Source organism: Pollicipes pollicipes, unplaced genomic scaffold (assembly GCF_011947565.3).
Source record: "Pollicipes pollicipes isolate AB1234 unplaced genomic scaffold, Ppol_2.1 Scaffold_6138;HRSCAF=7277_pilon_pilon_pilon, whole genome shotgun sequence".
Classification (NCBI taxonomy): Eukaryota; Metazoa; Arthropoda; class Thecostraca; order Pollicipedomorpha; family Pollicipedidae; genus Pollicipes; species Pollicipes pollicipes.
Window position 1 is genome coordinate 1,059,526 of NW_023596818.1, and position 26,988 is coordinate 1,086,513.

General features: G+C 51.5%; 1 protein-coding gene across 1 annotated transcript; it reads right to left on the minus strand.

Moving 5' to 3' along the window:
* LOC119106321 (ankyrin repeat domain-containing protein 17) lies at nucleotides 1-26,785 on the minus strand. Its single transcript, XM_037229934.1, has 14 exons — nucleotides 26,690-26,785; nucleotides 24,455-24,725; nucleotides 23,765-23,799; nucleotides 22,410-22,682; nucleotides 19,216-19,338; nucleotides 18,435-18,501; nucleotides 17,544-17,681; nucleotides 6,097-6,283; nucleotides 5,572-5,760; nucleotides 4,862-5,021; nucleotides 3,850-4,025; nucleotides 1,615-1,747; nucleotides 1,011-1,136; nucleotides 1-489 (listed from the first exon to the last, which is right to left on the minus strand). Exons 2-14 carry the CDS (start codon nucleotides 24,723-24,725, stop codon nucleotides 397-399), a joined length of 1,971 nt encoding a protein of 656 aa, XP_037085829.1. The 5' UTR covers nucleotides 26,690-26,785; the 3' UTR covers nucleotides 1-396.
* Between the last annotated feature and the right edge of the window lie 203 nt (nucleotides 26,786-26,988).

Below are 26,988 nucleotides of genomic sequence, written 5' to 3' on the forward strand. Positions count from 1 at the left end.
GGTATTTATTAAGCAGTAAAACATTGTACATGAACGCCATAGTCAGACCTTCCCACGACGGGTGAGACGACAACACGAGAACTGTCCGACGCGGCTGCGGGAGAACACGGCTCTCTCGTCACACTTCCCCTGGCGCCGGTGCTAACCCAGTAAGCTCGGCTAGCGCGCTGTTATACCATCTCACCTGGCGCCAGCGCTAGCCCGGTAAGCTTGGCTAATGTACCGTCTCACCATCTCAACCAGCGCCATGTCGGTCACGTTGGCACAAAAGTATGAACAGTATGAGTAGGAAGCATACGCCCGTGCACTTCCTCTTCGGTGGTTGAGTTCTTTCAGTTCTTTTCCCTGGTGTCGTCAAGAGCAACTCTTCGAGAGGGATTTGCCCTTCTGGCTCGGTTAGCACCCTCGTCGCTCTCTCTCGGCTCGGATGAAGTACAGACAAGATGCGCGACTTTTCTGCAGGGTGGGCCCGTCAAGATCCATCGAACGCTACGGTAGAGAGAAGAGGGGTCAGTGACACACCCCTGAGGACAGGGTGACAAACGACACCATGGCCGTCCTAGTGGCGGCACGACAGACAGAGACGGCGGTGAGTCTGGGCCTGAAGTGAGTCCGGAGCTGCCTCTCGACGGGGCAGCAGTTTGTCAGTGACGCTGACCACAGCCAGCCCCAACACAGTCACAGCCAGCTGCGTGGCCTCAGTCGCGGCGCTCGTCACCAAAGGGAAAGAAATATCAGGTGGTGGCGTCATTCGGTGACAAACTCGGTGACACACATCGAATGTCACAAAGGTATGGGCCTCAGAGCTTACGGTAATCGCTTTCCATGAGCAGCTCGATGTCTTTAAAGGTTGCCGCAGACGTTAACTTGCTATATTTACCACTCGACTGAAACCCGCCTTGGGCACGCCGTCACGACCTCACTTCTTGCAGTGCCGGTGCATTATATGGCACCCCTTCGCTTCACTCACGCCACGTCACCGCCGTCCCGACATCGCGTTACGCTCTCACCTTTTTTGAGCGGCTACGGAGGCACCGTTCCAGCTCCTCGTCAGACGGCAGCTGTGACACACACTCCAACAGCCAGCGCACCAGCTCCACGTTGCCGCGGCGGTACGCCGCCATGATGCACGACACCTGACCCCGTACAGAGCGCAGGTTAGCCCGGACGGCCACAACGGAGACGCAGCAGGCTGATGTGCGGCCACAAGCGACAAGGACAAACGACTGGGTGTGGTCACAAGTGATACGGCTCGATCGAGACATCCGGTGACAGAAAAGAAGGGTAATGCCAACAGACCGGTGCTGCGCTGTTGTACGTAAATGCCAACAGACCGGTGCTGCGCTGTTGTACGTAAATGCCAACAGACCGGTGCTGCGCTGTTGTACGTAAGATCCCAGCACCCAGAGGGCATGACAACAGCAGGTCGGCGCAGAGCATTAAATATACGTATCTCAATGCTGAGAACAGCCTAATGGGAGAGCAGGAACTACCTGTATTTAATTGGACTAGCATGAGCCCTGTGTTACTCTTACTCTGTGAACTCTGGAGCCCATCATGCACACCCATCCCTGCTGCAGTCGTTATACCATGCCCGGGCTGCCTGCCACCGACCTGTCTGGTGTCCTGCACGTCGACCGAGGCGCCGCAAGCCTGCAGCAGGCGTGCTATGGTGCCGTGACCCGCGTCCAGCGCCCACCAGAGGGCAGTGCGGCCCGCCTTGTTGCGGGCTTCGATTGCCACCCCTCTGTAAACATCAATCGGGTTCTGACAAAACAGGCGGATATTGTGGCTGTTCTGTTGTGGCTGTTCTGTCGTGGCTGTTCGCTGGCTGTTCGGAGAGCAATTCTTTCAGTTTAGTTTTGGGCGAGAGGAGTAACTAATGCGTACAGCAATGACGAGATTGCTGGTGTGCTGGAACCGCGGACGCTGCTCTTGGTGTTTAAAATTCTGCGCTTTACAACAGAGTTATAAACACGCTTGGCACATTTACGGCTGTGTTATCATACACAGTGGTTTCATCATCTGTTAACACATATTCAGTGGCGATAGTACACATACAGTGGTGATAGTTGTCTACTCCAGAACCCTAGAGAGAGATTAGAGTTTCCAAGGAGCACATGCTCCCGCACAAAATCCCGTCAAGTCTAGTAGCCAGTAACCAGTTTTGTGAAGAGAGAATGGCGTACAGTTGTGGTGTAGAGTGACTTCCCAAGCTTTTACTTCAAATACAGTCGCATAAAATAAGAAGTAACTTAGCACTCCCAAGTCCGTAAAATTCTACTTTTTACGTAAACATCTGAAGCGAGGAGTTACTCCGTACTTCACCAGACATCCGCCGGGTTTCATAAACGCAGCTGATTTGACAATGGAGTAGACATTCACTCTGAAACTGATGTAAAAAAGATGCTCTGGCCCCTCGTACAATGAGCAGCAATGGTCAAAGCAAAGCTGGGGCACGGCCATGCAGGAAAGAAGGAACAGGCTCTTTAGGCCAAAAAACAGCATGCAGCGAGAGCTTGTGGGGCTATGGAGCGGTGTCAACACATCATGGGCGGATACGTGCGCATATGTGAAAAATAAATACGACTACAGTTCGTGTAATTACTTTGAAGGCATCGCAAACCTATGTCAAGAACTGTGGTGGAGGAAGCTGGCAGGCGGTTATAAAGAATGATCTCTTTTCCACGCGTCACGGATTTCATGAGATCATGTTTTTCTTTCTTGCTATGACACGCACAGGTACGGTATAAGCTCACAAAATGCATCACCTCCGGTAAAGACAAAGTCATCTATTTCAAGGAGCTCTTGTCGCTGAGGTGCAAATCGCCTCCACACACAGTACAAGGAAGCTCAGAGTATGAACACGCGAACCAAACAGCTCTGTTTACTTATGCGAGTAGCGAAATAATAACGATAATTATACGATGTCTGCATTTCAGCGAATTAAAAGTGATCGTAATTAGTCTATCAGTTGATCTTCACACAAATCACAAATGCATTACTGACTTAACCCCAAAAAATGACCACCGTTTATTACCTTAGCGATATTCCTGAATTCATGACAGGCATCTTAATCTCTCGGGTGCAAAGCAACAACGTCCTTGCCATGGGAACAACCGCGTGTATCGCTGCTGAAATTACTTCAGCCTCGGCTTCTAGCGATATACGTCGGGGGAGTGATGTCAGGTTCATGAAACCGGCGTAAGAAGTGGGGAGTTACGCCGAAATACTCTGGCCAGCCCGAAGTCAGAAGTAACTTCTCTTTAAGAATCTGGTTACAGGAGGCAATCACACAAATAAGACAATAGTATCAGCCCTTTTCCTCGGAGCAAAATCAAGAAAATGGGGATATAGCTAGGTTGACATTTCGGCAACATGCCTTTGTCGAAACAATAGCAGGAGTGAAGTAAGTTTTTGCTCTTGTTTCGATAAAGGCATGCTGCCGAAGCATCAGCCCAACTATATCCCTACTCTCCTGGTTTTTCTCCGTAAAATAAGGCTAGTACTGCCGTCTTATCTCTGTGAATAATGTTCCTCTCTAATGCACTGTGCAGCTTACGTAATTTAGAGGGCATCACACTTTTACTGCTTTTGTAGTGCTAACAATAATGACGCCACGGCCTGAACAGCCGTCGTCGCTGTTTTCCCATATGAGGCCCCAGGGCTCACTCTTCAGCACGCGCCATGCGCCCCAACCAAGACACTGCCACACCACTGGTGCCTGACCACAGCCGTCACGTCAGCACACAGCGACGCAGCCGAGCCACATCAGACCCGACCACAATCCCAGCCCGACGCCCCAGGTCGCGCCATGGCAGCCCCGCTCACATGCCGACCGATCCTCACCTGGAGATGAGCAGCTGGACGAAGGAGACGTGGCCGCGCCAGGCGGCGATCATGAGCGCCGTCTTGCCGCCGCCGCCCGGCACCGTGGCGTTGATATCTATCATCCGTTGCAACAGCACCTCCGCCACCTTCGGGAAGCCTCGGTAGGCGGCCGCCATCAGCGGCGTCATTTTCGTCTGCGGACGTGACAGATCAAACTGTGGACGTGGTTGGCCAGCGGTGGACACGGCTTGCCACTGTTAATATGCCAGTTCAGACTGTGGACGTGAAAGTTCCGACTGAGACCGCATCCTTTTAGGCTGTGGACTCGTGCGGTCAGACCTTATACATTGATGTCGGTGCAGACTGTATCCATGTCATTACAAAACGAGATCACGACGTACAGGACAAAGCGTATATCATTCCGGTTGGCCAGCATCACAAGCCAGACTGCAAAAATCCTTGCAAACAAAGTCGCGCTAGTGGACTGGACAGGCCAGACCGGATATGACCCGCGAGTTCCACCAGTCTTTGGAAACTAGGGTCCAACGGATGGTGTATCAATCCAGCATGCAAAAATTTCGGGTCAGACCGCAAACATGCATGTCATTGTCGGGTCAGACTGCAGCCAGGTCATGTCATTGACGGGTCAAACTGCGTACAGGCTATGCCATTGTCGGGTAAGACTACAGTCAGGTAATGTCATTGGCGGATTAGACTGCACACATGCCATGCTATTGACGGATCAGACTGCAGGTAGGCAATGTCATTGCCGAGTCACACTGCACACATGCCGTGCTATTGTCGTATCAGACTGCAGACATGCCATGTCATTGTTGGGTCAGACTGCAGCCAGGTCATGCCACCGTCGAGTCAGACCGCAGACTTGTCAGCGTAGAACGTCGTCTCGGAACATGGGTCAGTGGTTCTGAACGTCTGTTGGCATGCGCGCCTTGAAGACACCATCTTTTTCGCCCAATGACTACTGAGTGCCGACTTTCCCGCATAGGTCGGTTGGGGCGTCCATAATCACCTGACCACGTCCAAACTTGGCCAGGTGACATGGGTTGGCCCCATACAGAAGCAGAAGACCAACCACATCGGCATGACCCTTGAGACAGGCCACGGTCAGCGCCGTGCCCTTGCCGCCCCTCATCTGCGCCGTGATGTCACAGCCTCTCCGCAGAAGATACCTGTCGGCGGCGACAGACCAATTGCATTTCAAGAGCCTGGAGATTCTTCTCTGACACTCGGCTGTCCCAATGACAACATAAGGTCATTACAAGCGACATCCAAAGAATCTAAAATATTTCATCTCCAACTCTGGTTCATGCACATACCGGTTTCCAAATACCTGAAAAACGGCTTGATCGATTCAAGACTCCATCTGCTCCCCGACAAAAGCCCACCAGTGCAGGAAGTGCGCTCAGGGGATGTAGCGCAATGAAGTTACGTGTGATGTACATAGTACTGAACACCACGCACAGGTGTAAAGTTTCCTTTTAGTTGGTGGGGCTGCAGCAGCGCCCCCCCCCCCCCCTTCCCGCCCAACTTTGGGAAGGAAGTGGGCCAAAATCCGGGGAGAAACCCATTTACTGGCATATTTGGGGTAGGTTGAGTCCTTTTGCACTTGTTAAACCGCAGCTCATTTTGCGAAACCCCACTCCTGACGGCGTAGCTGTTAGCTGTCCCACGGCGAGGCCGGCAGGTGAGGCCGGAGCCCGGGCCCGACGGGCGGATCACCTGACGACATCCAGATGTCCGTGGCAGGCCGCCATCATCAGTGGCGTGATGTCAAGGCGGGAGGACAGTCTGCTGTTGATGTTGACCCCTGCCCTCAGCAGCAGTCGGATGGTCCCCACACTGCCCCTGGCCGCCGCCAGCATCAGCGGCGTGTTGTCATACAGGTTGCGCTGCTCCAGATGGACGCCCCTGACACAGGAGCGTCGGTGAGGAGAGCCCGGGAGAGGTGGCACCAGCGACAGGCGGAGAATCACGTCAAGGGGAAAACTGAGGATCCGTTTCGGTCAGTCATCGGCGCGGTGCCGACCAACGGAGTCAGTTCTGAGATTGCCGCATGATTGGTGTCGAGCAAGTATTGTACAGCTTCGACGGATGGATGCCAGCATGTCACGCCGCGGCCCATACATACGCACATGCATCCACCTACGCCAGCGGCGGATGCAACATCAGCCTGGCCACACATGCACGGACATACGAGCGGCGCGCGTGAACGCATTCATCTCCGCCACGGGGGCACCACCCTACATTTGGATGAGGATGCGGACGACTTCGTGGTGGCCGCCGAAGCAGGCCTGCAAGAGCGGCGTTTCTAGCGAGCTGCTGGACTGGTGCCTGGGGTTGGCACCTCTGTACAGCAGCAGCTGCACGATATCCGGGTGGCCGGCGCCGCAGGCCATCATGAGCGGCGTGAACCCCGCCGCGTCGGTGTGTTCTGGGCGCAGAGAGGTCTGTCAGAGCCGGGGCAGTAACGGCTGTCGGTGTGCTCTGGACGCAGAGAGGTCTGTCAGAGCCGGGATAGTAACGGCTGTCGGTGTGCTCTGGACGCAGAGAGGTCTGTCAGAGCCGGGATAGTAACGGCTGTCGGTGTGTTCTGGGCGCAGAGAGGTCTGTCAGAGCCGGGGCAGTAACGGCTGTTGGTGTGCTCTGGACGCAGAGAGGTCTGTCAGAGCCGGGATAGTAACGGCTGTCGGTGTGCTCTGGACGCAGAGAGGTCTGTCAGAGCCGGGATAGTAACGGCTGTCGGTGTGTTCTGGGCGCAGAGAGGTCTGTCAGAGCCGGGATAGTAACGGCTGTCGGTGTGCTCTGGACGCAGAGAGGTCTGTCAGAGCCGGGATAGTAACGGCTGTCGGTGTGCTCTGGGCGCAGAGAGGCCTATCAGAGCCGGACAAGTAACGGCTGTCGGTGTGCTCTGGACGCAGAGAGGCCTGTCAGAGCCGGGATAGTAACGGCTGTCGATGTGCTCTGGACGCAGAGAGGCCTGTCAGAGCCGGGATAGTAACGGCTGTCGGTGTGCTCTGGACGCAGAGAGGCCTGTCAGAGCCGGGATAGTAACGGCTGTCGGTGTGCTCTGGACGCAGAGAGGCCTGTCAGAGCCGGGATAGTAACGGCTGTCGGTGTGCTCTGGACGCAGAGAGGCCTGTTAGAGCCGGGATAGCAACTGCCGGCGGCGGATTACGCGTCACCTCTTGTGACAATTCTTGACGCACGGGGCTGACATGAGACGGTCACCGTGAGCCAATCACTGAGTGGTGGGTGCGGTTGGTGGTTCAACTACTTTGGCTCTCAGCTGCGCGCCTTCAGCGAATACTGTCCTCATCCCCCATACATAACTTATCACTTATTTCATCATGTATCCTAGCACGTGTTTATCTGAGAGGAGACGGTTTGTAAAATTGCACAGAACAGCAGGTAGCAAAATCTTTTGAAGCATTTTTTTCGAACCAGACGATTCGCTTAAGGATCTCCACAGGGTGTGGGCAGCTAATGGGTGACTGAATGCGCTACTGGGCCGGGTGCCCACCGCCGGCCGGAGACGGCTGAGGGTGTGACCTGGAGCGGCGACGGAAGCGTGGCCCGTCTCAGCTAGCAGGTCGGACCGGTGGGAGGTAGCGGGTCGCGGGTTCACTGGCAGTGATCATTATTTTTCGTTATTGTAAGGAGAAGCGCTCCATTTCAGCGTTCCACTTTTCGGCCAATCCACTCATCACATGATGTACTGCTTCATGTTCATAATCGAAAATAAACAACACACAGTACGCGCACATACAGACACAGAGGTCCTCAACGATGACAAATCAAGTATCCCATAACAAAATGCAATTTGCACCTCATCGGAAGCTGGAATCCATTTGTCATAAATCACGCATAGTTACATTTGCACCTTTATCAAGGAGCTGGTATACCAAGCATAAGATCCAATTTCCGTTTCTTTTCATAAGTGACGCCCACTCTTTATACATATCTTAAGCTGAACTTTTATCTTTAAACCCAAGGAAAAACTTACCGGTAAATATCAAACCAGAGATGAAATCACCATGTTTGTGGCAGTTAAGGCTCAAAAGCGCAACCAACTCTTTTCGAGCACCTATGCGAAACTCTTCAACTGAAAGTAAAGGGGCTAAAGTAAGATCTGACACTTTAGATACTGGCATCAAAGCGATTCTTCAGCAATTCGCGGCTGGTCGCTGGGAGCCGTTGTCGTTCTTATCGAAAAATCTCAAGCCGGCGGAGACTCGGTACAGCACCTTCGGCTGAGAACTCCTTGCCATATACCTGGCGATCCGGCACTCCCGACACAGCGTCGATGGTCGTCACTTTGCCATCTTCACGGATTGCAAGCCCCTGGCTTCGCGATCGAGCGCGGTTCTGGCCGATACTCGCGCAAGAAGATCCGACACCTTGACTTCATCGGGCAATTCTCAACTGACGTCAGGCACGTGTCGGGCAAGGTGAACACTGTGGCTGACACGCTTTCACGGACGATCGTCATGCTGCGCGCACCGCAGCCCCTGCTCGATGATCTGGATGCTCTCGCGGACGGTCAACGTCAGGATGATCACCTTCAAACCTTCACCACCTCATCGCGCTCACTGGTCGTGCGTACCGCTCCGTTGACAAGTGTTCGCAAGTTCGTGGTGGATTAATCTGCGGGCAGGCCCGCCCCCTGGTGCCAGGAAGCCTCCTGTGGCAGTACTTTCGGCTTGTGTGTGATTGAGGCTTTACGACGCACTCAGCTGCTGAGGCTATATGGCGTCGCCTGCCTCTCAGCCTGGCAGGAAGGGCGGGCACCGTGCGGAATCGAACTCCGTACTTCTGGTTTCCCAGACGCGCGGTGGTTAGCGCAGACGTGTTAACCACTACACTACCGACACCCCAGTACTTTCGGCTTCCGCACGGCCTGACACACCTGGGAGTTCGGGACACGCATGACCTCGTCTCCAAACGCTTTGTGCGGCCTTTGATGCGTCGAGACGTCAGGGAGTGGACACGGGTATGCACCTCGTGTCAACGTGCGAAAATTGATCGGCACACCCGGGCACCGACACAGTTTCGCGCTACCGGACGCTCGATTTGACGCCGTCCGCATCGACCATGTCGGCTCACTGCCCCGTCGGACGGCCACACGTACCTGCTTACGTGCGTCGACCGGTTCACCCGCTGGGTGGAAGCCATCCCTGTGGCGGACATCGCGGCGGTCACGATCGCCCGCGCCTTCGTCGCCGGCTGGGTGGCACGGTTTGGAGAGCCCGCACAGGTCACCACTGACCGCGGTGCCCAGTTCGAGTCCGGACTGTGGCAACACCTGCCGGCGTTTCTTAGCAGGCGGCGCTCCGATAGGCATCGCACCACCAGTTCCCACCCACAGAGGGACAGCATGGTGGAGGTGTTCCACCGACAGTTGAACACGGCTGTGCGGGCAGCGGACTCGACGACTCGCTGGACCGATCTCCTGCTGCCGGTTCTGCTTAGCGTGCGTTCAGCTCTTTGTTGTTATTGGGGCTTTACGACGCACTCAGCTGCTGAGGCTATATAGCTCAGTTTCACGACGGGGAAGGAGATCCCAGCGGACCTCACAGACGGCAATGTTCGTCACGTCCAACGGCTGACGATGTTCAGGGATGGCCAGCGTCGGGACACCAGTCTCCTTGTTGACCTTTGCTACCACCCGACTTCCAGAGACGCTCACCGGTGGTTACCTCCTCTGTGAAGTTAGGGTGTCTATCTCGAATCAAATCAGGTGTTTCAAATGCCAGCGGCTTGGACTCGGCAGCAAGTACTGCAAGCGGAATGCCGGATGCCTGAAGTGCGGCGAGGCGCCTCACAAGGAGTATGCCTGCACAACGCCCCAGAGCTGTCCCAGCTATGGGGGCGCTGACCACTACCCAACTCTTCCCAGGGCCCCACAGGAAAAAGAGCTTTGGTCGGAAAAGCCCTTGCAAGACAGGTGTGTCGTATCACAGGGCACGTTGAACTGCTGGGACAAAAATGTCCCCAAAGTCCAACAAAGCATATGCACAGGTAGCAAGTCACGATGGACACGTGCGGAACACAGAGTGACGTTATCTCCCAGCGGCCTCCCCTGAAGCTTCTCACCCGCCCGCGCACGTCTGCCTCCGCTGAGTAGACCCCGCAGGCCCAGGCGAACATTACCGTCGAGTCGCCCCTGGCTGGCCGCTCGGACGCCCAGACGGCCGCGTTCTTCCGTCTCCGAGCTGGCCGGCGTCCCAGCCCTCTGGCTACGTGTGGTCCGCGTGCGGGCCAAGCCGTTCAGTGTCATAGCCCTCCGGCTATGAACAGTCGGCAGCCCGGTCCCTCTGGCTGCCGCGCGAACGGTCCCTCTCCTCCCTCTGCACAACACCGGTCGCAGCACGCTCATGCGAAGACCATCGGTCCCGTCCGTCAGTGAGAGTGAGGACGGGACGACCTCGGCCTGTCTTGTTCGGTCGAATCCCATCAACCGGTGGAGATGGGTCCATTCGTCATTAAATGTCTTTCGTCTTACAGTGGAACTGTCGCACACTTCTTTCAAAATGGTCTGAAATGAAACACTTTACAGGATAAGCTCCAATCATTACCGCTGCACGGGAAACTTGGTTTTGTCCTACTGAACCATATACCTTTGAAATACCAAATTATCCTTCATATCTTTGTGACAACACAGACGGTGGAGAGCCGCAAGGTGGGCTGGCGCTATAAATAAAAAATTAAATTAAACGCATGCATGTTTCAATCACCACACCTCTTCAAGCTGTTGTGTGTTCTGTGCAACTTCATGGCCGCAACATCGATGTACGTTCTTTGCACATTCCTCCGCCTTACCATCGGCGGAGCTCCCACGGCAACTAGACCTCCTAATTACCTTGTTAAACAAAGGAAATCATGCTTACCACCATTTGCGGAAACCGCAATCGACCTGTCGCTACGCCCTCCCTTCATAGGGACTTCCTTTGACTGGACTGCTTAGGGAGTTATACACGGCAATTACCATTTTCCCATCAACCTTTGCATCATTTTTTATCCATCCACTGAAGCATTTTCGCCATTCATACCCCGCTGGAATTTATCAAAAGCAGACTGGGGCAAGTTTCAGGAATTTTGTTGTCAACCAAGATAGTTACGAAACACCAGAGAAGGCTGTTAACCTTATTGCACATATCATTCATGCTGCAGCGACCACGACAATTCCACTGACTAATCCCCCATCACGCCGCCTGCCAGTACCATGGTGGACGACCGAAATTAAAGATGCTATTGCACGTCGGAAACATGCCTTTCGCTGCTTTCGTCGCTATCGTGACGTACCTCACGAAATTACGAGAGAAATTAATCACGAATTATAAGGAGGACCGAACGGCATTCTTGGCAGACCTACATTCGGCGGCTCGCTTCTGTCACTCCCCTAAGCTAGCTATGGGGACTGGTTCGAGCACTTTCCTGAAAACGCGCTTCTTTTTCATTGCCCACGCCACTTGTTAATAACTAAACCATTTTGGCAACGCGTCTTATCACCAATGCTTTTGCTGAGCCCTGCTCAGTGTAACACTTCCGGAAATTACCAACCGGGCTTTGTGCATCTTACATGAACCCATTTTTGTTTAGATGCTAATTGCTTTACTTCAGTTAATGACTCCAACATGCTATTAACTCCACCGGCAATACCGCGATAGGCAATGATCGACTGCACCGCTATTTTTCAGCAATCTTGCTGAAAGCATACTTCATTGCAATTTAGCTGTTTTTAGTTACTTGTGGTTCTGCCATGTCCTTCCTGAGGCATGGAGAACCACCACCATTATTTATCTCCCAAAACCCGGGAGAGACACCAATGACCCGTCAAATTGTCCAACCCCCCATCCCTCCCCAATGCAATTACCTGCCGTCTGGGAAAACTTTCGAACACATGGTGGTGAAGCGAATCTTTTGGATCGTATAAAGACTGCCAGCCCTAAAAAACCAAAGCGCTTCTAGACACAAGCGCAGCATATCAGACCACGCCACCCGGCTTGAGACTGACACAAGACGTTCTTTCAAATAACGACAGCACACGACTGCTTCTTCCTTGACGTTAGCCGACCCTGCAACATGGTCTTTAAACCTGCACTCATGTTCAAGCTCCGTCACTTAAGAGCTACCTCATCGGATTTCTTTATGGCACGAGACAATTCGTGTGAGATGTGGCTGCGTTGTTTATGACATTCACCATCTAAAGAACGGCCTCCCACAGAGGAGCTGCGTCTCACCAATTCTCGTCAATGTCATGATAAACCATTTATTTGACTTAGTACGACGAGGCATTTCTTCTTCACTTTTTGCGGACGATAGCGCAGTCTGGTGCTCTGACGCCCAGTATGACCACTCGCTGCCACGGTTCCGTGCCACCCTGAACAAGGTGCAGTAGCGGTCAGAGCGGTACTGGCTCCGCTTCTTTGATTCGAAATTCTGTGTTTATAATTTTCAGCCAAAAAAAAATGTTGTCACTCCCAATTGTCGGCTCCGATTACATGGCCATTACATTCCTTTCGTTTCGTCTATCAAACTTCTCGGCGCCGTGTTTGGCCCAGGATTATCGAGGCAAAAGTGTGTGGAACACGTTTGCTCCAAATGTCTAAGGATATTATTTCTTATTTGTATATCCGGGTCACGGTAGGGTGCCGACTGCAAAACGTATTACTTTTGTACAAACCCCTAGCTCACCCCATCACTGAGTACGGCTGCGTGGTATATGCGGGAGGAAGTCAACACGCTATTCAACCTCTATCCACCATACAAAACATGCTCCTGTGAACTGCCCAAGAAGCTCTGCGCACTTCCCCAACGTCAGCGCTTGAAGTTAACGCCCACGTTATGCCTCTTGCTCTCCAACGAATGGAGAAAAATTCGATATATAACAAAAGTGCGACGAAATTTCTATCACCCAGCATTTGAATCTATACATATCTTAACTTGCATTCACCACAACTACATAAGGCCAGGTGGACGACGGTCAGGGCTGACAATAGCATCTCGAACCACTGTTACCTGTGTCACTCTTCATTTTGTTTTACCCCGTTCTTCCGTGCCACCTGTTTTAATCAGGGAGCTAGAATTGCCTTTGAACTAGGGTGGGAATGAAAAATTCCATCGCAAAAAGACCGTGCAGGAGTGAAAAAATAAGTTAACAAAAGATGGAACTTATGAGCTCGTGACTGATGCTTCAGCAAACACAGACATCTATTTCAAGTTGGCATGGACGTAATATCATAAACCAGACAAAACTTTTTGGTTTTTAACACCTTAAGCCGTTAAAGTGGAACAGAATACATTAAAGCATGGTAACTTCATGACAGTGTAGTAAGCATAAACAATAATTAACACCAATAATCTGATGCTGTACTTTGCACTTTCCTTCCACAGTACTTTAACACAAAACAAAGCGAAGGAGTTCAACAGCAAAAAAACAATAAAGATTCAACAAGCATAAAACACAAAATTCAAACACAATAGGCATACCTCTGACTTTGGTTAAGATGGGGTCGGGGAAAACAAACATTTTGTCATTGTTTCTTACAAAATATTTATGCTTATTCCATGAAAGTAGCCTAACTATGCCTAACGTAAAGAGGCCTTACTTCTTCTCATCCTGTCTAGCCTGTTTGCATCACAGCAGCAGTTGCGAGTTACTGATTCTTGCACAATTCCTATTGCCACTCGCCATGCACTTAACCAACTTGACATAACTTAGAGTAGCCCATATGTTGTACATCATCTCAACTCACCTATCTGTTGACAGCAGCATTTGTGATAAAAACATGATATAGCACATTTTTGGCTGGTTTCAACTTGCATTTTTATTCAGTTCACTTGTGTATGCTTGTTGGCATCAGACAAAGTTGACAACACACGGGCCAAAATACTTGAAATCCCTTTGAACAACTTATTTTGACTGTCATTGTTTACCTGTGTCAAGGGCAATAATGGGTATGCTCCACAAAACAATCCCTCTTCTCCGAAAGTAACATAACCTTCAGATGACCATGCCAGTATTGCTGCTTGTCTTTTCAGCTGCAGCAAAGGCATCTATTTAGGCTTGTTTATTCATATTTAATGACAAAGTTTGACATGTTGGCTTCACATTTTAAATGGGATGGTCTGACTATGCGTTACATACTAATATTTAACTCACATTTTAATTGCTATGCAGCTTAGAGTATCACTGTGTTAAAAATACGGTGCATATATACAGAACAGTCATTTGCCAGCCAGCAAACCACGGCCACTATGGAAAACATCCGGTTAAAACAACCATGAGGGACCACTTCAAGAAATTTGGGGCAAATAATCAAGAATGTGGAACAAAATAAGCCTATTGTATGCCTTGTGGCATCATAATTTGTCTTATGACAAAACTCGATTGATTGAAACATAAAATTGCTAACTCTGGTTACCAATCATGTGTTGAAAGCAGGTAAGGTTAGCAATTACTTGGTTCGCAGGAGGCTTACTGGCTTCTTCCTGCTCCCCCAAGACAAAAAGTCAATACATTTTGCATGGTCTGCTGGCAGACAGAGTCATCCCACTCACCCCCCCCCCCCCCCAAACATAAATATCAATAATGCTCACCAACCTACGAGATTAAAAGGCGGAACAAGTAAGAGGTGTGCATGATAAACATCTCCAGAGGGCAGAATTTCGCCATCAAACACTTCTGTATTAGTTGCGTCAGGTCTATCCCAAAGCTCTGTATGGCAGCATTAGGATGGCCTCGTCGGGTAGCCTGGTGAGTTAGACGATCAAAGGCTTAGATTTATCAGTATTGAGCACCGCCATGAACCAAGAAAACGGTTAAATAATGGTTTAACAGGGCAAAAATGGCGGTAAAAATAAGTTCCGTGCTTTAAATTGTCTCCTTCATTCCCTGTGAATTGTTCACTCTCGGGTGCATATCAAGCATATTTGGGCGGCTGAGGAACTGATCCAATTTATGTGTAAAATACGTACAAGTTTGCAGTTGGAGATTCTTGCAGAGAAAATGGTCAACAGTTTAAGCAACAGACGGTACATCTAAAGGCAATCCAAAAGAAAGGAAAAATAAAGTGGTGTCACACACGTATGATACCAAGAAAAATAAAAGCAGTCAAACAAATATAAAACTGATACCTTTCTGGCAAAATTTTGTTATCAGTTGATTTGACTTAGAATCTGTTAAAATAAGTGTTTATATGGTGATATTCATCTCATTAATCATCTTAAATTTCATTTGGAAGATAGTTCTCGAATCCTTCACTCCTGCATTTCGAGAGTGATGCAATTTAGTGGTCAAGTTTCTTCGGGGAAAAGAAATACGTGGAGTAAAATTATCTACCAGGTCTTGCTGGTGTTTGCACCAGGCTCTGCTTTCGTGGTGCGGTGGTGAGATGAAAAAACAGGGGATGTGTGAAAACCTTGCGTTTGGCACACAGCTGCAGATTTTGATGCATTTTGTAAACAAACCAAACTTAATGCGTGCAAGCTGCTGGGGTTGCTGGGATTCTTGGGCTCGGAGGTACCTGGCGTCCTTGTTGTGTGCATGCATAGACATGATTCAGATGTAGGTGAGGCGGGACATAGCCATAGGTGTCCAGGTTCTGTGGAGCCCCGTGTAGGCTTGGTGGTTTCAAATGAGCTCGGTTTCGGATGACATCTGAAAACCTCAGAAAGGGAAATAGGGGTTTGGCATGTGCGATTAAACAATGTCAGGCGGGAGGGAAAAAATCACATAAAATATGGGGAAAAGACGTGAAAAATTCCTCCTCATAGGGTGCTGCTTTACACCCAAAGTGGGCAATTCTGGGACACTGGTTTTAATAGTACCGCGATGGCAGGAATCTGTTCCGAAAGGGCCAAGACGGGTGTGTCGTGAACCGTGTCGTAAGCTGTATGTGTAAAGAGTGAACTACATCACGCTGTCTTCCATCACCTACCTCACAGCGTGCTGCGATCGATATCGAAAGTTTTTGGTGATCTGTGGTCCGCTCATATTTCCCCAAAGGTGTGGGAAAACACAGCAATAATCCCAATTCCAAAACCAGGCAAGGACGAACACGATTCAGTCAACTATTGTTCAGCTACGCCCACCAGCTGCCTGGGAAAGCTTTAAAACGTACGGTTGGCAAGCGCCTTGCCTGGATAACAGATCGTGAAAAACTCATGTGGTATCCGCAATGTAGATTTTGACACAACCGTACCACCTGTGATCATATTATCCGTCTCGAAACAGACATTCGTCGCCCTTTCCGCCCAAACGTCAGGTCACTGTAGTGTTCCAAATATCACTTGCACTTATGACATGGCATATAAGCCCGCTATAGTTTTCAGCATTTGGAAGTTATGATTTATGGGACATTTGGTACAATAGCTCGCGGGATTTGTTTCGTGAACGCGGCCGTTCCGCGCGAGACGTCGGTCGGCTGCCTCTAATATTCACATTCAAGAGAATGATCTTGCACAGGGTAGCTGTATATCTCCAATGCTCTTCAGCATAATGGAAGATGATTTGTTGTATGGTCTCGTTGGACATATCCTCGTCACTTTTCGCGGATGATGGCGCACTTTGGTGCTCAGATGTAGAATTTGTCATTACCACGCTTCCGAGGGGCACTTCACAAGTACAGCAATGGTTAAAACGTTATGGTTTCTATTTTTACTCAAAAATCGGCCGTTACAATTTTCAGCAAAAGGCGACGAGATACGCCTGCATATTCTCTGAGCTCGACGGTCACAATAAGCTTTTTGTTTCATCGTTCAAATTCCTAAGAATCTTTCTTTACCAGAGATTGTTGATATTCAAACACGTAGAGCATGTCCGCACCAAGCGTATGACACGTTCAACTTAAATTTCTGTGTGTGTCAGGCCATCGCAGTATCACGGGGAATGGGCGAGTCGACCGGTCGGCCAAGGAAGCATTGACGTCCCGTGACATCACACAAAGCCCTGTTGGCCATACTACAATAAAAATGGTCATTCGTAATTTTGAAAAACACGTTTGGCAATAACGGTCGGCGGAAAACGCTATGGCACAGCTTCATGACCAAACTAAAAATTACACCCTGGCCATCAGTAAACCGTACAGATCGCTTGAAGCAAAACGCATCAACAAGTCTTCGAGTTGAACGCATGGAGCTCACACATAATAAGTTATGTTTGGAATGCCCCCCCCCCCCCCCCTATGTTGTCCGTGTCATCACCCGCATACAGTTAAACATATTATACTTGAATGTGGCGAAGTTCAAGACCAGCGAGAGGCACTGGAGGCATGTTCTCTTCGTGGTCCGTCCCCCTCTGCACGCGTTTCTCTTTCCGTCAGTCCGGGTCGACATCGGCTTGATGCCGACATCGACGCTTTCGAGAGGACCAGCACAACCAACGCAGACATGCTAGTCCTGGCCACTCGGCCACAACCAGCCGGTTGATGGCACGGGCCCTGAAGTCAACTGAGGAAAATATCAGGGCAACTTCCGCCACTTTTCTGCTGCGTCACCGAATATAGTAACAAGCGCGACAGTGGGTTTACTGGTGGTGATTTCTGTTTCCTTTCACAAGCGACGTTCACTTTTTAAATATTCCTGAACCTGATTTGTTACCTTTGAATTCCAGGCAAAACTCATCGATAAGGCAGTTAAGGCTTAAAAGTGCAGCCGTGACTTTTCGAGCAGTTATTTAGCCTCAGACTAACCGAGCACAGCGTTGCAGTCTAGAAGGAGACAGACCAGCTCGAAGTTTCCCCGGGAGCAGGCTATGGCCAGCGGCGACTGCTGACCGCTGAACCACGCCCGGTTCACCAGAAATTCCGGCAAAAATCGTCTGCTGCGCTCTGTGAACACGATCAAGTGTTAGTTCGCCGTCCAGCCACCAAGGTCAACACTGTCAGCCTGCCGGAGTCTATGGACAGGTAACAGCAGATGTTTTCCATCACGCCAGGAAATGGGAACACCAGAAAACACGGGGAAGAGACTGCGGTTTTGTTTACCAAACAGTTTTCAGGGGCAGCATCATTTACACGCCACCCCACCGGAACAAGGAGCAACATTGCTGCCATGTGGAAGCACGTTGGGGTCATATGGAGGCACATCACGATCGCAGAGTGGTCAGATTATGCAGGAAGAATAACGGCAACAGCTCGCCCAAAAAGACGGCACCAATGATGACCAGCTCTGACTCACGAGATACTACCCCTGGCCACTATCCCGACAGCACCCGAATCATTTGAGTCAGAATCCATGTTAATCATGATCGTTGTGATTCACACGGATTCAATCCGGATCTAGTCCAGGTCACACCATATCCGTGCACACAAATAGGTGTGAAACCGAATATGGCATGCGACGTAATACATGCATGTGAGTGTACCGTCTCCTTTTAAAGCTACCACCGTGCAAATTTTTACAGCGGTTGGCCTCTGAGCTCGGCTGAACCCAGGCAAATCTCCAGCAGCAGCTTCTGTTCCTTCTCTCAACGGAGCCGAGACTCCACTCCTGTGCCTGGTCTGGCCTGCTTCTCCAGCCTCTGCGCCTCACCAGAGAGGAACCTAGGTTTCTCCGTCGGCTGCGGACCAGCAAAGCCGCACCTGCTATGCGCTGGGGCGACATGGGGACCTCCTCGTGCTGGTGGATGACTCTGAAGTCCTCCGCGATCTGGCGGAAAGAGAAGGTTCAGCCTCTGAAGGCCCGTGGACAGTACAGCTCGGGCACAGCTCTGTGGCTGGCCTAGTGGATGGCCGTGCATGAAAACACAAAGGGGCATCGGGCACGGGCAGTGTTGGAAGCGGGTCGCTGGGAGCTTATTGCGCGGAACATGTTCCAATCAGACATCAAACGGTATCCATTGTCTAATACATAGGCTCCTTCAGCCTGGCCTTTCATTTTCCCTGACGGCCATGGCGATATTTGACGCGTGAAGGCCAACTCCCGCCAGCTGTGTCGGACGCGGCCGCACGAGCGGCTGTGCTTGGGGGGCGACTGCATGCTTACCGCGCGGTCGACGGCTAAAGATAACAAAAATAAGAAAAGATTCATCCCGACGCATAATCTAGGTGACGTCACGCACAACATTTACCGTCCTTCTCTCCACGGATGACCAAAACGAGTCAATGGCGGTGCTACACCGTCACACATTTACCGCCATTCTCTCTACGGATGACCAAAACGAGCCAATGGCGGTGCTACACCATCGCGATGTAGGCCTTTTGCTGTCTGGCTTAACATGGCGCCCGCCAAAATATACAGCTGCTTCTTGTGATGCATCCGCGCGCTTCGCCACGCCCGGCTAGTCCACAGTTTAATCAGCTGTAAGAAATTCAGCAACAACCAAGTAGGCATGCTGTCGAGCACCAACCGTAGAGGACCCACCTCTTGGTTTTTTTCCCAGAGCCGCTGTTGAAGCTGCTGGTGGACGTGCCGCAGCCGCTCCTTTTCCAGTCTGAAGGCCCTCTGTTCGGCGGACGTCACCGTTTCCTGCTTATCCAGCGTGATCTGCTCGGCAGCGAGGTCAACATCAGCCCGGTGATGAGGCACCTCGGAGGCTGAACGGGCGGCGCTCTGGGTCATGTGAGGTCACGGTCGCCCGCCACAGACACAAGACCGGTGCTGCTGTATGCACGCGACAGTGGCACACACATACCATACCGGTATTAATATATATGTAGTATGTGTGCGTACCAGTATACCTACATATTAGTATCAAACTCACCTCATGCGGGACGTTTGGCTGTCATGTATGTTGCAAAGAGCTCTATGCAATTGATTCGTGAGAGTACAGCAGCTTCGCGCGATTTTTTTAGTAGAAAATTGAGGGACACATCACAGGACGTTATAAATCAATAACAGCCAAGACAGCCTGCTCCAGTCAGCGCTCTTCAGTCATTCTCTAACCTCCCTCCCTCCCCCTCCCCTTTCTGCCTCTCCTCAGGCCTCACCTACACACCGTCACAGCACCTATCACTCTGTTATTTGTTGTTGGACCACGGGTCATTCAGCGCAGGGTTGAAGCACTCTGGTGATTGATGGGATTCCCATCCGTACACAGGCGCCAACTACATCCCGCCTGACCGCTGTCGGTGGACCCTATTGAGGGTTGGCTGGCGAGTGGGGGGGGGGGGGGGGCAAACTCAGAAGCGATGTTTCTTTACAGATGAAACGGCACACGGTTAACCCGACACTGACCGGGTCCTCAGCGGCACGCCGATGACCGTTGGTGGGGGGGGGGGGGGGGGGCAGATTTTACCCCTGCTTATCTCAAGAACACCCGGGCCAAATTCAAAAATTTAAGTCGCGAGTGATGGCACCGTGGCGTGCTGCCTATGATAACACAGCAACTTAAGTTTGTGTGTTAAGGTCACAAGTCAAGGTCAAATTATAAATATGTTACTTTGGAATATCTGACTGCTCCCACGACGCATTTCAGTTAGACTCGTATCTCATGGTGTAAAATAATTGCGCCCTGAACAAACAGGCTATATGGGAACGTATTCAATGTCACGGGTGCCGAGCCAGGCCTGGAGTCAAGGTCACGTGCCGCCGTGCAATTGAGAGCTGAAATCTTGGTGTGGTCTATTGTGGTCCATTTATTTGCGTCATATTTACACTATCTAAACGCGAAATGGAAGAGCTTAGCTGCAATTATGGGTTTCAGACACGTGAGCAAGAGCGGTTTCTTATTTACCCACCGTCCAAGGTCAAGGTCAATTATATGACCTCGGTGGCGAGTAAGCCGTTGGATTGATTTTTGCGTTGTTTTCGACGGTTCAGTCTCGCCGAAAGCGCAACCTGATACCCTTCAACCTCGCAAACAACCCGTTCAAAGCCAGCTGATATCCTTCGACCCGCTAACCAGCCCGTTTCACCCTGGCTGATGCCCTTCAGCCCGTCACGTGGGCACTAGTTTCAGTGTTATACTGACAACCGGCTTCTGTCGCCCCGTAACGGCGCCGCTGCGGCAGACCTGAGCCCCTCCGCCCGCCGCCGCGGGCCGGTCCCACCTGGACCCCGCCGCCCGTCGCCGCGGGCCGGGCCCACCTGGGCCCCGCCGCCCGTGGCCGCGGGCCGGGCACCTGAGCCCCGCCGCCCGCCGCCGCGGGCCGGGCACCTGAGCCCGGCCGCCCGCGGCCGCGGGCCGGTCCCACCTGAGCCCCGCCGCCCGCCGCCGCGGGTCGGGCCCACCTGAGCCCGGCCGCCCGCTGCCGCGGGCCGGGCCCACCTGGACCCCGCCGCCCGTCGCCGCGGGCCGGGCCCACCTGAGCCCGGCCGCCCGCTGCCGCGGGCCGGGCACCTGAGCCCCGCCGCCCGTGGCCGCGGGCCGGGCCCACCTGAGCCCCGCCGCCCGTGGTCGCAGGCCGGTCCCACCTGAGCCCCGCCGCCCGCCGCCGCGGGCCGGTCCCACCTGGACCCCGCCGCCCGTCGCCGCGGGCCGGGCCCACCTGGGTCCCGCCGCCCGTGGCCGCGGGCCGGGCACCTGAGCCCCGCCGCCCGTGGCCGCGGGCCGGGCCCACCTGAGCCCCGCCGCCCGCCGCCGCGGGTCGGGCCCACCTGGGCACGGGCAACATGTGCTGCGATGCATTTCAAACCATAGCTCAGTCATTGTTACACATGATGGCCTGAAACTTGGTACAGGCATTCTTCATAGTCTTATTTAGGACATGTTTGTCTTCATGTTCTCAAAATTTTGAGTCTGGGATCAAAAACTGATGAGTGTATTTTTTACCAATATTTTTGCTGTTTAACATGGCAATATTGCAATGCACAAAATAACACAATGGCAAGGCTTTTGGATGAAAGACTAATTACCTCATATTTTCCGTTTAAAATTTAAGACATGCTCTTTCTTTCGGCTTGTGAGTCAATTTGTCGTTGGTCATGCGCCTTTATCAATGAAATCGGCAGACATAACGTTACTCTGGCGTCACTGACGCTTGGTCTTTTATGGTCTCTTTACTCAACTCAACTTCATAGTCGAAGCCATCTTCGGCTATACGCTTCTGTGAAAAAATCGGCAAACATGACGCCACTCTGCCGTTCCTTACACTTAATCCTTTATGGTCTCATAATTGCTATTTTGGTGAAAGGCGTAAAAGTCATCAATTAATAGCAGCCGAAAATTTCGCAACGATATTTTAAAGCGCTGCTGGGTTATCGCAAGCATCGACGTGGGGGGAGGGCAGATCCGACCCCGATCAATGCTGGGTTTACAAGATTGTCCAAAATGGAAAAGGAGGGAAGGCTCCCCTATCCGCTGTCTTTTCCAGCCGTGCGCAATGACCTCAAACCAATCACCACCCATTTTCTACCGGTGCGTGATGACCTGAAGCCAGTCACCACCCGTTTTCTACGGGTGCGGGATGGCCTCCAGCCAGTCACCACACGTTGAACCTAACAAAGGCCCCTCCTCCTCCCCTCCAACTGCAGCGGCAGCCATACCCCGCACATTCTCCCTACCTCGCTCACCCAAATGTCTCATCCTACTCCGTAAGACACGGGTCAGCCCTGAGCCCTCCCGCGTCCCCCCGTGGAGCGTATGGAATGAGGGGAAGGGTGACCCGATGACTGACCTTGAGACGAGACAAGGCGGCATTGTCCCGCAGGTACTGGACGATGCTCGGTTGAATGTCCAGCCTCTGCTGCCTGTGGAACTCAGCCCTGCGAACGAGCTGCCCGCCGGTTACCGGGCCGCTCAGAGGCTGAGCCGCTGCCTCTGAGTCAGAGGACCCAGAAGCCGCTGCCTCTAAGTCAGAGGACTCAGAAGCCACTTCCTCCAAGCCAGAGGCTTCAGAAGCCTCCGCCGGAGGCGCGGCGGCGGCGCCGTATGCTCGCGCACATGCAGTCTGCGGAGAAAATGGAAACTGTATCGAAAGCAGCTAGTTGTTATATATACATACATGTATGCATATATATACATGTATATACACACACACACACACACACACACATATATATATATATATATATATATATATATATATATATATATATATATGCATATGTGTGTGTGTGTGTGTGTGTGTGTGTGTGTGTGTGTGTGTGTGTGTGTGTGTGCGTGTGTGTGTGCGTGTGTGCGTATGTGTGTGCGTGTGTGCGTGTGCGTGTGCGTGTGCGTGTGCGTGTGCGTGTGCGTGTGCGTGTGCGTGTGCGTGTGCGTGTGCTTGTGCGTCTGCGTGTGGGGGGGTTGAACTGAAATAGCCATGTTCAAGGGCATTCGGTGCAGTTCATAACCCTGCACTTCTTAAGATCTAAGTCCTCCTAGCGCTTTAGGCACACACTCGCAAAAATGTGCAGGCTATTTCGAGGAGACTTTTCTGGGTCACCCATACATCCATGACGTCATAAGAACGTCATTTAAATCCTGCCACCTCATTACCCATGAGGCAATAAGGGCCAAGACAAACATAATGGTCGGGTCGTTCATTTATGGCGTTCGTGAGCACAATTTCCAGAGACAGCGATCGTCAATTGGCTCTTCATCAATGTCGTGCAAGGTACGATGACATGACCAAATAATGGCATATTGAGGGGCGTACGTGCTAAACAGAGAAATTGTGCTGTCTAAAGCAGTCTCAGCCACTTAAGAGTGTACCAACAAATATAAGTGAGCTCATTTCATCATATCAGGTGCTTGCTCCAATATCTCCAAATGTGGAACATTTCCCTTAAAGAACGCAGTATCTCCATACTCACCAAGTGATGCGGTACCATGTCATTCCAGCACTTAATACTGGCGACGAGACTGATTTTAGAAATAGCAGCTATCAATTATCGTTAGAGAAGATGAATGTTTTCCACGAGTTGCCAAAAGTCGGCAGTTCGCTGATTGTCATCAGTCTGGCTGCCAGAGTAACTATGTCACATAATAGGCGTAGGCTTTGCAGCGTGCACTTGGGTGCCATCAGATTTGACTGAAGTGCCTTACCCCCTCGCCGGTGGAGGACGCAGACGGCACACTTTCTGCGAGACAGAACAAGTTGCATTAGTTTATCGCGACAGGCTTTCAATTGTTACATACTCACATTAATATGGCTAGATTTGGTAAGCTAATAACTTAAGTGACTTCGCTCGACCAGGGTAAGTTTTTAAACACGAGTTTGCTTTTCCGCAGCACTAATAAGCGATGGTAGCGGATGTGCGTCAAATGTTGCCCTCACCTTGAGCCTCGACAGCCCAATACAGCCAAGCAATGTCCAAACAGGGCAATCGATCTCACGCGACGATCGGAACAACCAGATCATTGGCGAGACAGATTCCTGTCGTAAAACAATGGCAAGACGATGCGCTATTCAAGTGTGTAGAAAAAGGTCACAAAACAACATGCAACAAGCTGACTTTGTCATTAAGAAAGGCCTATGCCCAATTAGGGAATAAATTGTCACAAACCACATCCTTGTTCTAAGATTCAGCTAGCCTCCACGTCATGCACGAATACGTCATGCATCGATAACATTGGGGAGGCTAAGTGAACACGCTCCCAACGCCCTGCTCCGCGTCCGTTGGCTGGACCAAAAGAGTCGACGAAAAAAACGGCTCCCGGAGCTTCACCTAATGTACAGAGCTACCTTGCACGCGACCTGCTTGCTTTCTTCCCACGCCAAAGTGGGACACCCACCCGCGTCTTCATTTTCATAATCATCATCGTCGTCGCCGTCCGCATCATTGGGGCACTCTGCTGAGCTGTCATTCGAGCACGTCGTCTCATCCTGGCTGATCACGTCGTCCTCATTGGGGTGGTATGTTTCGTTCTGGCTGAATAAAGGTCTGCCCGGTGTCTGCTGAGCGCTGCCCTGCATGTGGTCTGCTCCACCCTGGCTGTCGTTCCCTCCAGCTGGGGGGTCGCCTTCTTCATCCGAGCCTTTCTCTTCACTGATCAGGAGCGCCATCTGCCGGTAGAAAAACGAACGTACGGGCTCAGTTCGCGGCCGGTGAAGGCGCCTTAAAGCAAAGGTAACCGGAACTGGATGGGCATGAGTCTTGCAGACAGCAAAAGCCAGCGGCATGACTTGAACATTATGGATAGCGCCTTACGCGGTGTCGACTGTTTGGTAAGGTAGAGCAACAAACGCTTTGTCAACAGACAATTTATCTGTGATGCTATTTTTTCCTTACGAGGAACACGCCAGGATAGGTTTTCTGTCGCTGACGAGCACGGCAGTGCATGAGTTTGTAAAGTTGAAATAGTGCGATTTTCCGGAAAATTTAACATTCCGCCTGGTATGACGTGGTCAATTTTAACCTCAGCGGCATCAGACCTATCGCCACTCGTGAAATCTTGATAAGCCCAGTCCACCGATGTCTCCGGTAATCTCCAGTAATCTCCGGTAATCTCCGGTAATCTCCGTGTTTCTTAATTTGGAAACGACAGGTGGTTGCTTCCAACCCGCCCCCCAAAAGCCAACCCCTATCAGTCAGCGTTATGAAAAACGGCGAATCAGGGCGAGAGGAAAGCGAAAGTTAATTTAAAAGGATTGTTCCACGTTTGGAAATATTGAAGCGAATAGCAGATGTGATGACATGAACTCACTTCTAACCATTGGTATACTTCTAAGACGAAAAGACTGCCCTAGACAACACAGCTTCCCTCTTTAATAAATATGTTCCTCAATACGTCATTGGCTGCTTGCGTCATGGAACGCTTGTATGACATTGAGATGCTGCCAAACTAGCTGTACAAAATTGCCACCCCCGCACCCACTTGAAGTACTTCAATCTTCCGAAAAGTGGCCGTGGCGGTGCCGAAGGTGCGGCCGCGGCAGAGTTGGAGGCGTGACAGTGGCGATACCGGAGGCGTGGCCGTGGCGGTGCTGGAGGTGTGGCCGTGGAAATGTCGGAGGTGTGGCCATGGCAGTGCCGGAGGTGTGGCCATGACAGTGCTTGAGGTGTGGCCGTGGCGGTGCTTGAGGTGTGGCCGTGGCGGTGCTGGAGGTGTGGCCGTGGCGGTGCTTACCGAAGTTCGTTATGCACTCGTGTTTTGATCCTTTCTCGTACTATTTTTGCATATCTATCCGTGAGTTTAAGGTGTTTCCTTGTATTCATAAGCAAAGATGTCCAGCTGTTCGCATTATGTAGCACAAACCGCGATCCATGGTTGAAACTGGCTCGGCCTGCTCAAGGTCGATGGGCAGCCAAAGGGCGTCCATTTTATCGGGAAATCGTGACCACGAACGCCAGATACGAACAGCCTAACGATTATATTCTTGTTGGCTCTGAACGCCACATGGCCAATGGGTTGGCAGGCTTTGAATTACGTTTCTATGGTGTCATGCTTGTCTGAATGACGCTGAAGGCCCGCTCAAAATAGCCTGCATATTCTCGTGGGCGTAAAGCTAAGAAAACAGAAAGTTTTAGTTGTAGATCTGAAGAGGGACCCTGCTGTGAACTGCACCGAATAATCTTCAATAGCTGCTTTAGTTCAAACCCTTATAGAAATGTTGCACACCCCATTTAACGAAAAGGAAAGGAAGAATAGAGATGAGAGACGGTCCCAGCAGATAGCATGTTCCACCTGTTGCAAATGTATTTCACCATAGGTAGCTTGCCCCGGCGCTAGAGCAACTGATTGATCTTGAGCACACAGATAATACCCTTTGTCTCAAGACCGTGCATGTTCAGCATCATGCTGTTACCCTCTGGGAAAACCTGTCGGAGCTTAGAAACATACGATAGGAAACCTCTACCTGGAAACAATACCAGACGCGCAAACCTAGCCCTTGTCAACCGCTACTCCTCGATGCGGAATGACCCAGCCAGCGCCCACACAACAGAATGGGAGCATTCGCGGTCAGGAGCAGTGGATACGCCGGAGACAGCTGACTACACTATGACGTCACGGATGACGCGGCCTCACCTCGTCTTCCGAGAGTGGACGAACGTGCGGGAATTGCAGGAGAAGACGAACCACTTCCACATACCCATTCAAAACCGCCTCCACCAGGGCTGATGAGCCGCCCTGGGGATTGGATAGAAAGGCACCGGTCAGAAATCGCCACGCTTTTAGGCGCTTTTAGGCGCCCGGCTTCGAAGCATTGGTCATTTCCACGCTGGCGTAGAGTGCATGCATTTCATAAATGCAACGTCACGCACTGGCAAGTTTGGCAACGGCATCGTTGCGTTCTTGCTAATTCAAAGACAGGCCATTTAATAAAT

Coding starts and splice junctions, on each gene's coding strand:
- LOC119106321 (XM_037229934.1), bottom strand. CDS start 24,725: ATGGCGCTCCTGATCAGTGAAGAGAAAGGCTCGGATGAAGAAGGCGAC. Junction 19,339..22,409: donor CCGCCTTGTCTCGTCTCAAG/GTCAGTCATCGG, acceptor GCTGCCGAGCAG/ATCACGCTGGATAAGCAGGA. Junction 18,502..19,215: donor TCTGGGAAAAAAACCAAGAG/GTGGGTCCTCTA, acceptor TCTTTCCGCCAG/ATCGCGGAGGACTTCAGAGT.